The sequence below is a fragment of the Nelumbo nucifera genome, chromosome 3, assembly GCF_055504915.1.
Source record: "Nelumbo nucifera cultivar China Antique chromosome 3, China Antique-T2T, whole genome shotgun sequence".
In the NCBI taxonomy this organism is placed as follows: Eukaryota; Viridiplantae; Streptophyta; class Magnoliopsida; order Proteales; family Nelumbonaceae; genus Nelumbo; species Nelumbo nucifera.
Window position 1 is genome coordinate 76,401,732 of NC_142651.1, and position 14,681 is coordinate 76,416,412.

The following is a 14,681-nucleotide window of genomic DNA, read 5'->3' on the forward strand; positions in this document are numbered from 1 at the left end:
AAACTCATCGACCTCGGCTTCATGAGTATTGAGCACGGCAGCCTTGACAAGAGACCCTGACTCAAACTCACTACAAGAAAGGGAAGCAGAAGAAGAGGAAGAAGAGCGGGAGAAGTCAATAGACGAGGAAGACATCTTACCGAACTTCAAAGGTTAAGACCGCAAAACTGAAGCAAACACTGAGCCGAAGACTACTTCTTGCCGAGCTTTGTAAGTGTTCCTTCACAAATGACAAAGTAAGAATGCTCTTCACCCCCTTTTATAGGGCCCCTGGCGATCCAGATCAATAATGTAGATCAAACACCACTCTTTGACAACTCGGGAAGATGGAATGACGCCATTGACCTCTGCATGTGTGTTACCTCAGGAAGGCGAAATGACGCTTCCGTCAGCATGACACGAGTGTTGAGCTGGTAGATTCGCCCAGAAAACTGGTTCAATCAAGCCCCTCTGTTCAGACAATGCGTCAACCAACTTCATATTCAAGTTCCTCAACCGATAACCGAAGAGCTCTTCCACACCACACCACAGTCGAGCACTACTCTCCTTGACTTCGGAACTGGGGGAGTGGTGTTTGGGTTATGGCTGAGCTAGCCCCGGGTGTCACGTGTCACCTCTGCGGCCGCCTTATCAACTCAGCCACGTCTGCACCACGTCATTAGATAAGCGTGACCAAGACAGGAGAGCGTCATACGGATAAGGAGGACAATTTCACCAAGGATTAGGTCTTATTCCGAAGACCTTGGTGGATGACCTCTTCCTAACAACCCTAGAAGCCTCATCCGAATCAGATACGGATCTTCGACTATAAGTAGGTAATCCCCACTCGAGGTAAGGGAATTTTGGACTTCATGCATCCATAGTGCTATTCTGCTCGGACCAGCACTGTTCTCTCAATTGCTCGGCCCGACTGCCTACCATTCTCGACTAACTTGAGTGTCGAAGTACCTACCCAGGGAATAACTCCTCGGGCCTTTGACTCTGTTCTTGGTTTTAGATCTTGTTGCGTAGCTTCGTCCTTGCACCTTGGCTCCGGCCTAATTGATAGGATTACCTAACTGCGATCTTGATTCAAGAAACACCTCGAATCGAACAACATCATATTTCACCTACCACCACAACCTAGTAACCCTTTAAAATAAGTTTTGGAAACCTACCACCGAGAGCAAAGTTGAGATCTGATTTAAAAATTAAAGAGAAAAAGAAAGGTGAAACCAAACAAAGATAATACAAACAAGAAAACTCAAAACAAAGTTAAGTCATACCTTGATTTGGTGTTAATGCTAATAGTTGTAGGGATGAGACTGCACTCAAAATGGTGCCTTAGTGGTATGATCAACTATAGCCGAAAAACGAGAGAGGAAGGATAAAAAGAATGAGTAAGAAAATAAGGAGGAGGAGGAGGAGAGAGATAAAGAGAGAGAGGCGATGATTTACATTGTTGAAGTTTCAGCTTCAACTTGATTGTTCATAGTTCAACTACCAATGGAGGGTGTAATGAGAGATGGAGGGAGGGAAGGAAGGTTTGGAAACTTGAAATAGACTAAGGAGAAGTGTTGGAAGGAGTTTTTGTCATTTTCCTATTTCTTATTTTAATTGGCTGGAATGGGATTCTAATTCATGAGGGGTGGGTTAGGAGTAGGGGGTGCTTACAACAAACCGAGAAACTGAACCGAATAAAGAAAAAACGAACTGAAAAATCTAGTTAACCAAACCGATCGGTTCAGTTTCAGTTCGTTTTTTTTTTGGTTAAAAACCTAGTTTTTGGTTATGCTAAATGAAAATATTTACCTACCCACATGCAAGGCTGCAATTAATGCATCTACCAAAAAAAGTTGATGCTAGTTGTGACGGGATCTACTCCTCACAAATGGGCACCTTACAGGCACATTCACCATGCATTGAGAACATCTCCTGTGAATAATAACTAACAAGTATGGGAGATGTTCCCAATGCATGACAGGATGTGTATGAGAGGCGCCAGGTGTGAGGTGCAGATCCGGTCTTGTGCTAGTTAGCTATAGTTCAGTCCACCTCAGAAATCTGACCTCTATCGTACAGGTCAGATGAATCCTGCCCATGGATTGATGCCAAATTCACGAGTAGGATGCAATTTATAGGGGGGCTACTAGTAGACTAGGAGGGGGCTGCAATTTCAGATTTCTGATGTGGATTGCTATCCACTTGTCCCTTTGTTTTTACATAGGTAAGCTATTCAAGTACCCTATGCATGAGCATTTACACAATGTTCCCACCGCCAAGGTCCCAAATCCTCCTTCCTAATTTCAAACTCCTACTTTTCATTTTTTTTCCATCCTTGATGTGACTTTTCCAATGTTTCCTAACCAAAACGAAATTAGAAAGGGAAAAGCACCATGGCTCTAGTTCTTTTTAATGTCACTACTACAAATTCACAAGTAAGAAACACCACCCTCTTTTTTCTTTATTTTTAGTCTTGTTAAACTTTTTTTTTTAATTTTTGAAAACCTATTGTTTATTGTTTTGGTGTTTGTATTTTTCCTTTCTCTTCTATTTTTTTTTTCATTCTTCTTTATGTGAAGATAAGAGTATTTTTTTTGGTGTTTTTATATCTAAATAAGAGTAACTATTTGTAAAAAAAATTAGTTTTTGGTTCTAGTTGTAGTGGATCTTTTTTATTAATAAAAAATTGAAAATTAATAAGTGGTTAACCATTTAAAGGCAAGGGAGGAGCCAGGGGGGACCTAGGCCATGGCCCCCCCCTATGGTCTAAAAATCCTCCGCTAGTAATATAGTTTGCCATTTAAATTTCCCCCCTCCCCCACTCCCCAACATAATAGTTAGCCCCCCTATGGGCCGCCCATTTATATTTATTCTCTCTTCCTCCCTAATTCACTTTAGATTTTGTCCTCTCATGAAAATTTCCTAACTCTGCCCTGTTTAAAGGGTTAACTGACTACTTTAGTTAGGTTTTGATTTGAGATTTTAAGAAACCAACTAGTTCTATTCAGTTTCAAAATACTGGTTGACTACTTCGGTTTCAATTTGAGTTTTTAAGAAACCAACCAAATATTGGCCACAATGAGCACCCGGTGGGAATAATCATTCCCTCAAATAGGGAATTGCCATTCGAGAATTGGGAATTAGATTTTAATTCTGCCCAATTAAACGGTTGAAATTAAAATGGACTATTTGGATTCCAATTCTGGACCCCTATTCATGCCGACCAAACGGATCCTAAGTTTTTACACATGGGTCCGTTGCGTTAACGATGATACACCGACCCAAACCTATTTTGAAGAATGCTAAGGCTACGGGTAACTAAAGCACGTGGGTTTCAAACTCATCACCTTAGATTTTCGTACGCATGCAGCACAGTAGCTCTAGCACTATTCGTTGTCCTGTTGCTGTTATCCATTTAAACTAGAATTCTAGAAACGCACCATCGTGTCTCTGCTGTCCACTGTCGACAGTCCGCACAAGAGTTCTAGTCGAGGTTGCGCGGTGGAATACATCTAGTGGTCTAACAAATCTCTGTAAGTCTTATCGTTTCATTGTCCATTCAGTATATATGCGTATCTTCTCTTTGTTCTGTATTTCAGTTTGCCGAATTTATTTTAAATTTAAGCCAACAGTTGAAGAATGGCTTAATTTGGTTAAGATTGGAGACAAATAAATTTCTTACTGCAACGGAAGTGGTTGGGTTCGAGGTTCATTTCTCAGAGTTATGTTGTATCTTTTGTTGCTTAAACTGGTATAATGGAGGTAATCGTGACTAGTGGATTTATGGGTGTATCTAGTTTGGAGGGAAGTGGGCTTTTCTTCTTAAATTATTTCCAGAATCCTTCTTCGTCACTTGGGTTTCCGGTTTCTCGCAAACCTATTTCCAAAGTTGCTTTGAATACCAAGAAAGTGAGTCGTATTGAACTTTTCAGTTTGAGAGCATCCAGTTGCAGAATTATGAATGTTTTGTCAGAGGGAGAGGCCACGAATCGGTCTAGTAGTGATGGGTTTCTAGAGAAAGAGTTCAGATTCCAGCCAACTTTTGATGAATATTTGAAGGCTATGGAGTCTGTTAAGAATATTAAGGAGATTCAAGATGGCAGTCAATATGATTTGAAAAATGAGTCAAGACGAAAAGAAACTCCGAGAAAATTCATGTCCGAGGATGATGAGGATAATAAAATGTTGGATGCTTCCGAAGGGCATGAACACCAAATGAAGGGCGTTTACTCCATTAAACGAAATGCATTATTTAAGAAGTCTGGTAGAGAAGGTTTAGATGGTGACAGGTTAAATTACAAGAAAAAGGATAGTAGAGGTTTGAAGCACAAGAGTAAGTTGAACTCTGACAAGGTCTCAGGAGAGGGCATTATCAGAAATAATCAGGGTTTGGCTCAAAGTAAATTGGATGGATTAGATAAAGATGAATTGGATAACTGGAAACATGATGTGGATTTGAAGGTTAATAGAGAATCCGGAGGAGATGAATTTGAAAGAAGTTTAAAGGGAACAAGTGGAAGATGGAAAAAGGACCAGCCTAGTAGCTTAAAACAACAATTTGAGGAGATAAGGTTCAATAAGAGCATGGAAGAGCAAGGCATAAACAGAAGCTATTGGAGACACAGTTCCATCCAAAAGGTCAGCCATAATCTTTTCTCAGGGAAGAAGCAGATGGTTCAAAATAGGAAGGATGATACTGGAAAGTTGGAATTTGGTAGAAGTGATGCTGCAAAGAAGCCAAAAGAGTCTGATAATAATCTGAACTTGATCAACAGTGGGAATTATTATATAACTGACATGGAAAGAAAGGAGGGAAAAACTGAATGCAATAAAGATATGCATGATAATGAAGTTGAGACGAAGATTAATAACTCTAGGACTACCAATGGTAAGCTGGAAAGGAAGTTGTCTTATGGAAATCAAAGGTTTGTTAACTTGGAAAATGATATCTCTGAAACAGAGAAACTTGGTCTTAGAAATTCCAAGACAAATGGAACCATGGATAGAGATGACATGCAAGTCAAGGGCTATACTGAATATCACATTTCATGCAAAAAGTCAAGGCTGAAAAGGGACAGTAGGGGTTTTTCTGAGGATGTTGATGAAAACGGTATGGAGATGGAAATGACTGCCTTCAAGTCTTTTGAGGCATTGACAGATGTCAGGGACATGTCACGGGTCTCAAGAATGGAAATGGAGGAGAGAATCCAGAAGCTTGCAAAATGGTATGCATATATTCTAGTTAAGTTCTATTTTTATTTATTTTCTGTTAGAAAGGACAATAAACAAGATTTTGTTAGAGATCAATGTATGAACAATAATTGCTTTCTTGTATGCTTTACAAATACTCCCTACACATATTTGTACTGGAATAGTGTCATTTCACCAGGCAAACATTTGCTAGTACAGGTTGATCCTATAGACAGTATTCTGAATTTGGGGTGTAGGATGAATTTGTAAGGCATACAAGAAAAAGAATCACTTGTTCATGGAGCAGAAGGAAAAAAGTGTGCAAAAACAAGTTGCCATAATGAAATACATCAGTACCCTTGTTTACTAATTAATTATAAAGTGACTAATCTGCCTTTTACAATAATAAAAGACTTAATTGTCCATGCCCCACAATAACTAAAGACAAGAAATATTAAGTACTAAACAGGGATAAATCCATATACCTATAATAAAAAGAACAGTTTAACGCTCTTTGCTTTTTTGTTTACCCCTGTAAATTCTTTTTTTCTTAGAGGTTAGCTTTTGCAGATCGATCATGTCCCAATGCAAGTCAGGTAACAGCTTTTGCTGGCTGACCACTTTTTTTTTTTTTTTCAAAAAGGTAAGGTATTGTATTAAACCGCAAAAAGAAAGAAGATATACAATCAGCCTCAATTCCCTGTACAATGAGGGAAACTGTACTGAAGGAAACCCCAAAAACTCAAAACACAGCTACTAAGCCTTTAGGCATTTACAGATAAAACTATCCAAAAATAAACTCTTTGTCAAAAAAAGAAACTGTATGTCTAGATTTAAAAAGTGGGTGATTAGCCAACCACGAATACAGCACGCCCATAATATTTTTAAGAAATTCCTCCTTTGAAATGCGATGCCCTATGAAGATTCTCTGGTTCCTTTCACGCCAAACTGCCCAGAACAAGGCTGCAGGAACAGTGTTCCAAGCAACTCTTCCAGCCTCACTTAGACCCTTTAGCCACCAAGCAAGCAAAAAACTCTTCACATCAGAAGGAAAACACTCCTTAACCCCGAACAATTCCAGTATTTTCCCCCAAATCCAGTGGGTGAGCTCACAGTGGATCAGCGGATGATTAGAGGCTTCTGTGCTTTTATTGCACAAGACACACCTTTCATCCTGCACTTGAATGCCCCTTCTAACTAGGTTTTCTCTATACTGAATTCTGTCTAACACCACTGACCACACAAAAAAAGACACTTTTGAAGGGACATTCCTTATCCAAATCTTCTTGTCCGGGAAAACAGAAAACTCCTCCCTTGTTAGGCTGTTATAGAAAGATTTGACAGAAAATTCCTGAGTTTTCAAATCCCCATTTTCTTTTGTCCTCCAAAGCTCCATTCAATCTGACATTGTATAAAGTCTGCAGCAAACTTAGGAGAGAGTTTACCTCCCAATCATTCAGGTTTCTACACAATTGAGGTCTGAGAATTCCACACACAGATTCCATTCTGCATTTCCAAATAATTTTCCACTGTTGCATTCTTGTCCAATGCTATCTCGAACAGATCAGGATATCTGTCCTTGAGAGGGCTATCTTCTAATTTCTGCCTTTCCTACAGGCTTCCTAATAATATGAAATAGGTCTTGTGGGTCCCATTTGGACAAAACATTGTTGTGTGCTGTGAATTGACTGTCATAGATAAAATTTGACTGCCCAAAGTGCATATTATATTGCCACGTTGACTTATTAATGGTGGCCTTGTAACACCTTTAAATTATTTTTTATTTGTTTTTTAAATGAGAAGTTTTCAAGAAAGAATAAGAAAGGAGCATGCCTTTTCCAATTCATCTACTCATCCCCATCTCCTCCGAAATCTGAAACAAAAGCAGATAGAGAGAGAGAGAGAGAGAGAGAGAAGAATGTCTGAAACAAAAATTCTTTTGTTTTTTCAGTTTTGATTCTTTACAAGTTCTCCTATTTATGACTTTTTATGTGAATCTTTTGTCTTTTGCTTTGCTATTGTTTTTTATTTTGTTAATGGAATGAAATTCATCACAAGTTTAGCATTTCTAGATTTTATTCCTGCTGGAACGCTAAAAGGTCATCGTTAGTATGGGGGTTAAAATCATTTTCTTTTTCTGCTGATATCGTATAAATCTGGATTTCTTTGGAGTTGTTATGTTTTGTTTTGATGGGTTTTGAGGTGATTTTTTTCCTCAGTAATTTTTTTGTAGGATGGGTATTAATTCTAAGGGATCACCAATTTATTCATTGAGAATGCAATGAAGTAGTTTTCAGGGTGTGAGCTCCCCTAGAATCACATAGTCAGGTGAACAATTGGTTTGAAATTTATATATATATATACACACACGAAATTTATATATATATATAATTTATATAATTTACATAACATAATTTATATAATTTATATATATACATATATTATAATATATACTGATTTAAGTATATTACTTATATATAAATATAAAACTATATAATTTAATATATTTTGTTATGTTCTATATAAATTTATATGTGGCAAATTCAACATTTCATATTTATATTAGTTTATTTTATATATAAGTTTTAAAAATTTTCTTTATTTTAAAAATTGAAGTGGATTCAAATTAAATCTGAATACAATTGGATTTTTGATTGGACTCGATTTTGGATTTCAATTTTCATCAATCGTATTGGATTCAGATGTTGATGAATTTGATCAGTTTACATTTCAAACTATTTTGACTTATGTTTTGGCTGTCGCTTAAGCTCTATAGGTTACATAGTCCTACTTGATTATTGACCATTATTGATTATTGCTCAAACCGAAAGATGAATGAGATAGGTCTTTAAATTCATGATGAATAAACAGATGAGGAAATGATATTAGATTTCATTTCTGATTAAAGGACATGAACTAACTCCAAAAAATAATTTTTTGCCTATTGGGTTGTTCCTATCCTCTTGTTTTGAACATGTTGAATTTTTCAAGTTATAAATTGTAGTTATAAAATGATTTTTCTTGATCCATTAGAGTTGACCTATGTTTTGGATTTCAAGTGATTTTCATATTGGGTTTAATTATTGGTTCAATGTTTAACATTCTATCTACTTCCAAAAATGGGAATCTTCTGCATTTTTATGCATGGCAAACTGATCAAAACCTAATATTAGATATATGGTACCCATTTCTACCTTTGTAGTTGCAAAGAGAAAACTTTATGAGAAAGTAAAAAGTAAAAAGATAAATAATGCTTACTTACCCAATTCATTATTACATTTTATTTTTTACTTTATTATACCTAATTTTTTTTAATGTAACGGAAGTGATTATCAACACTCTAATTCTGTTTTTTGTGTATTATTGATTAGAATAATTATCATGTAATCAATTATACTTTGAAGTTGCAATAATCTTTGTACATTAGGATTATGAAAAAAATTAATTTTTTATTATATGACTTTTCTTCTTGGTTTTATTTTAGGAATTTATCTTTCATATTAATAATTTTTATTTCACATTAGATACATGTGCGTAGCATGTGCCCTTTCTGCTAGTAAAGATAAAATGCTAAGAGTAAGAGAAACATATCTACCCATCTGCCAATCATTCTCGATACTCCTCAAGTTGGAAAATATGTACTATATGTCATATAATCCCAGCTTATTAGCAATGAATTCTGGCCTTAATTTATTTAGAGCATTAGTAAACAAGTTTTCCAACTAATCTTCAGAGTTCAGACTTAATGTAAGGAGTGTCCATTTCACCACTTTAGATCTTCTCCCTAAAAAATCTATGTCAGCGTGCTTCATTCCATCATGAAATGCTAGGTTAGAAGTTATATGTATTGGTGCTTTGTTGTCACAATCTAAATGCATTGGTAGGATCATTGGAAATCCTAACTCTTGGAGTAACTATTTCAGCCATATCAATTCACATGTCTCGTTGCTCATAGCCCTATATTCAGATTCAACACTTGACTTGGCAACAAACACTTCGCTTTTTATGAAAAGGGTGATCTTGGATGTGTGAGGAATTTAAAGATGGTTGTGCAATTATTTGAGAAAATGTCCAATAAAAAAAATAGTTTTGATAAGAGTTGCATGGCGGGATTGAATATGAGGAAAGGGAGATTACTGAAGTGAAGAAATCGTGAGCTTGTATGGTTTCTCAGTGGCCTTTGACTTATTTGGGTTTACCTTTAGGGGATAATCCAAGGAGTAGTGACTTTTGGAACACTGTGTTTGATTGCTTCACTAAGAAATTGGCCTTGTGGAAGAGTAGTTATTTGTTCCTAGGAGAAGGATCACTTTGATTAAATCTACTTTAGCTAGTCTGCCTGTTTATTTTTTGCCAATCCTTAGGATTCCGGATGGGGTAAGTAGAAGGCAAGAGAAATTGATGAGGGATTTTTTATAGGAGCTAAGGAATGAGAAGAAGGATCATAGGGTAAGGTGGGAAGTGGTGTGTAGAAGTAAGAAATTTGGAGGACTTTTTGAGGAGTGTGGAGTAAACCTATTTCACATAGGGTGGGTGGTTTGTGCTAGGAAGTGTTCAAAGAAAGAATTAATACTTGTGATTTTTTTTTTTTTGATGAATGATTAGGCAATTTTATTAAAGAGATAAAAAAGGGAAGTACAAACAGCCTTGGAGGAGGCACGAAATGCTACCTCCACAAAGGTGTGAGTACATACCCAAGTACTATGGCTTATTAATTGGTGAGTTGCATTGCTTAAAAAGAAAATACTTTCATTTTGTTTTTTGGCCAAATCATGACTTGCAAGACATACATGGAGAAAGCATGGGGCACAAGCACTACTTGTTGGCCTAAAGCTTGCAAATTCTCTAGACTATATGGACATATTAGTGGAAGATGATTCATGCATTATTGTGGAATGCTTAAGACAACAATCTAGCGAGTTCGGATGGGCTACACATTTTGTTGTTACAATGCGGGCTGAACTTCCATCCACGTTGTAACACGTCACTCTTTTGGGGAAACGTGTAAAAGTAAGTAACAGGAGGTTTAATACTCCCGTTACTCATTCTTTTTTCCTTTTTTCAAACAAAAAAAAACTGAAAAAACATTTTTCGGCAAGTCCAGGAGAACCAATTTAGAGTCCCCTTCAACCTTCAAGTTTTGTAGATTTGCTTGCTTAGCAAGTTTTAGACTTTGTAGCAGCGCTAACAGCTCAACCTTTAGAGAATCTCCAACCCCTAAAGGGCTTGAATACATTGCTAACACTTCACTTGAGGAATATCTAAATACACCACCAATACCTGCTAGTCTCGGGTTTCCTAAAGATCTCCTATCAAAGTTCAGCTCGATTTTATTGCTAGGTAGGGGCTTCACTTCCATCACTTTTTTTTATTCTTTTACATTAGAAGTGTGCCACTTCACAGATCATTCCATGCTCTCATTATGTTAGACACCGAATAGCTTTTGAATAGCTCTAATGTTTTTATCCAGTGTACAACTTTTATCTTTATAGTTTCCACAATATCTTCCTTTGGAATGTACTTCTATTTGAAGATCCTTGTGTTTCTTTCCTCCCAAACAGTCTACACCATTGCTGCCCTCACTGTCTTCCACATCACTCTTCCTCTTTTTGTTGGTTACCTTAGGTAATTTGGGCTGAAGAGACTCACTACATCGTGAGGAGTGCTCCACTTGCACCCAAATAGAGAGCAAAAAGACACTCCCAAACAAATAGCACAATAGGACAACAAAGCAATAAATGGGGTACGGATTCACTATTTGCAAAACAAAGAAAGCACACATGAGGAGAAAGGCATTTGTTTTTGCCTCCTTTTTTGAAGCATGTCACAAGTGTTCACCTTGCTAAGAAAAACCTCCCCACACAATGCTTGAACTTTGGGTGGAATGGGCTTACCCCATATCTCTTTAACAAGAAGCTCTCCCCTCCCCTGAAAGAGATTTCACAAGAATATTTAAGAGAAGCATAAGTGAAGATATCATCAGAAATGGTAAGCTAAGCTCTGGTGTCCTCCACAGATTGGATAAAAAAATCTGACTGAAGATTGTCTACCAATTGAATAAGGGATTCACTCTCATTATCCCTCAACCCCCTCCTAAACCCAAAATCCCAATTAAACCTAATGAAGAAAAGGTAACAAAATACGAGGTAGGTTGAAACTTATAGTCCAACATTGAATAAAGGTCAAGGTAAAGAGAACTGAGAGGAGTTTCAGCTAGCCAAAGGTCTTCCCAAAACAGTACCCTAGATCCACATTCCACATCATACTTAGTAAGATTGATAAAGGCACCTCTTGTATTGCTTTCCAGGGAGAGCTTGAAGTTGAGGAATTGGTCACTTTTGCATCACATGCATTGTTCATCAGCCCATGAATGCTCTCTATGACTTTATGCCACAACGCCTCTTTCCAAAAGGAAACCTCTAGAACCATTTCCCTAACAAAGATGTGTTCCTATGAATTAGGTTCCCTATTCCTAGTCCTCCCTTTTCCTTTGTTTTGCTAACTTGTTCCCATTTTACTAGATGGTCTCTTTTTTCATCCCTAGGCTCCCAAAGAAAGTCCCTCATCAACTTCTTTAGCTGACTGGCCATCCAACCCGGGATCCTAAAGGTTGATAGGAAATATACTGGTAGTTATCTAAGGTTTCCATAATCAGAGTAATTCTCCCTACTAAAGATAAGTAATTTCTCTTCCATGGAGCCAATTTTTTCATAAACCTCTCTTCCGCTGGTTCCCAAAAGACTTCTGATCTTGGACTCCCTCTCAATGGTAGTCCTAGATACTACAATGGCAACTGTTTAACCTCACACCCCAAGATCTCAACTAGCATATGCAATGTTCCTCTTCTGAATATTACTGATACTTAATATTTCACATAGGGTGGGTGGCTTGTGCTGGGAAGTGCTCCAAGAAAGAATTAATACTTGTGACTATTTTTTATGAATGATTAGGCAATTTTATTAAAGAGATAAAAAAGGGAAGTACAAACAGCCTTGGAGGAGGCACGGGATGCTACCTCCCCAAAGGTATGAGTACAAACCCAAGCACTATGACTTATTAATTGGTGTCTTTCCCCACATAGGTGTTCTATGTGTAGGTTCAATGGTGAGAATTGCTATCACTTATTAATCTCCTGCCCTTTTCTTCTTCAATTTGGGAATAGCATAGTTTCAAGGCGCCAAGGCGAGGCTAGCCAACAGGGGGCACCTTGTCATTGAATTGCTCTTCGGCATCAGGGAGTTGCATTGTTTAAAAAGAAAATACTTTCATTTTATTTTTAGCCAAATCATGACTTGCAAGACATACACGGAGAAAGCATGGGGCTCAAGCACTACTTGTTGGCCTAGAGCTTGCAAATTCTCTACACTATATCGACATATTAGTGGAAGATGATTCATGCATTATTGTGGAATGCTTAAGACAACAATCTAGCGAGTTCGGATGGGCTACACGTTTTGTTGTTACAATGCGGGCTGAACTTCCATCCACGTTGTAACACGTTGCTCTTTTGGGGAAACGTGTAAAAGTAACAGGAGGTGGGTTAATATTCTCGTCACTCATTTTTTCCTTTTTTGCAAACAAAAAAAATGAAAAAATGCCTTTTTCGGCAAGTCCTCTCTATTCTTTGTCCTCTCTGTCTGTGTTTCAAGGAGGAAGACTTTGAACAATGAAGAGATCATCTCAATGGGTAGAAAACTAAATGGAATTTGGAGTGGGTGGTGGAATAAGACTTGAAGAACGGTGGTAGAAAAGAAGGTTTTTGGCTAGTCCTATATCCTCTATTCTTCAGATGGAAGACATACACTGATTGTTCTCTCTCTCTCTCTCTAGGTTCTTGGGTGAAAGGATTTGAATAAGGTGAAACTTATTTTTTGAATGGGTTTTAGACTTTTAGGGCAGAAGGTTTCGAACAGGGTAAAACTTCATAAATAGTTGCTTGACCAACTGTTATAGTCCTCTTGCCTGGTTGCCCCTACGGCAGTAATGTCGAACCCTTGTACAACTAGTTGAAATCTCTCCATTGTGCAACATACTATATAAAGTATAAAGATTTTTTAATAAAAGCTAATACAGTTTGATATCATATAAAAATCTCTGAGATTTCAGAGATCTTCAAAGGTAATCAAAGCCTTCATGTATAATTTATTATAGTATAGGGGCTTGTTTTGAGCAAGAAAGACAACAAACGATTAGGGATTATGGAATTGGCGTGATATTGTTTATTGCGGTCTGGTTAATACGGTATAAGAAATTTGAAGCCTCTATGTGATTTTAGAGATCTTCAAAGACATTTGAAGCCTCTATGCTCAATTATTAAGGCATAGGGGCTTGTTTTGAGAAAGAGGCATAATAAACTATCAAGATTTATGAAGTTGGTGTCATATTGTTTAATATGGTCTGATTAATACCATATAAGAAATCTATGTGATTTTAGAGATGTCAAAGGCATCCGAAGTCTCCATGCTCAATTATTAAGGTATATGGGCTTATTTGAATGAGCCATAATAACTATTGTTTGTGGGAACTGGGAATACTCTCTACTTGTCTTTTGTTGTTTGTGTTGCTGGGAGGAAGATTTTGAACAATAGAGAGGGAACGACTTCTCAATGGGTAGACAAATAATTGGAGAAACAAATACCTGGGCAGTAGAGGACTTCAAGAATGTTGGAAGAGAAGTGTTTCAATAGGTTCTATGTTCATCGGATGGAAGACATAACTGGTTGTTTTTTCTCTTTGAGCTTTTGGGTGTGGGCGGAATGTTTTGGACAAGGTAAAATTTTATAGACTTTTAGGGCATGGGGGTTGAAAGATAAATGTTTTTCTTTTCATTTTTGTTTGAAAAAAAAAACAAATAATGGGAGTGTTAACCCACCTCCCGTTACTTTTTTGTGTCTTCCCAAAAGAGCAACGTGTTACAATGCAGATGGAAGTTCAGCCTGCATTGTAACAACAAAATGTGTAGCTCATCCAGTCTCACAATCTAGCACCTTGGAGGTACAGGAACATGTCAAGGGATATCAGGAGATTAATGAGGAACTTAAGGGCTATAATTGGGTGGACACCAAGGGAAGGAAATAGTCTGGATGATGCATTAGACAAACAAGGATTGAATAGTGTTTGTGTGTTTTTGGGGATTATAAACAATGTGCAAACAATTTTGTAAAATATAAATGGGTGTACTCAGGTTGGTAGCAGGGGCTATTAGGTTTGCTGGGTTCTTGACACTTCTATTGTACAAAAATTACATTCTTTTCCATAATTGGATAAAAGCTAACACTTACCAATCACAAAAAATAAGGGCATGGTGCTCAAGTTTGTGTTCACCCAAATTAAGAATTGTCACTAGGGAACTTTAGTCCAAAAAGAAACATCATAACTTATGTTCTACATATCCTATAATTTTGGAACTATAAACAGAACTCAAATATAGCTAGATTAATGACTCATAGGTTGGGCCACATGATACAAAGTTAAATAAGAAAATACTTCTGAAACAGAAAAATACTTGA

At 37.2% G+C, this 14,681-nt stretch overlaps 1 protein-coding gene across 1 annotated transcript in view; it reads left to right on the forward strand.

Annotated features, from left to right (window-relative positions):
• The first annotated feature begins 3,422 nt into the window (after window positions 1-3,422).
• EMB2279 (pentatricopeptide (PPR) repeat-containing protein) overlaps window positions 3,423-14,681 on the forward strand; it is an 89,449-nt gene continuing 78,190 nt past the window's right edge. Inside the window, exon 1 of the mRNA XM_010276729.3 lies at window positions 3,423-5,207. Within this exon, the coding sequence (XP_010275031.2) occupies window positions 3,739-5,207 (1,469 nt within the window). The 5' untranslated portion in view covers window positions 3,423-3,738. The remainder of the gene's footprint in view (window positions 5,208-14,681) is intronic.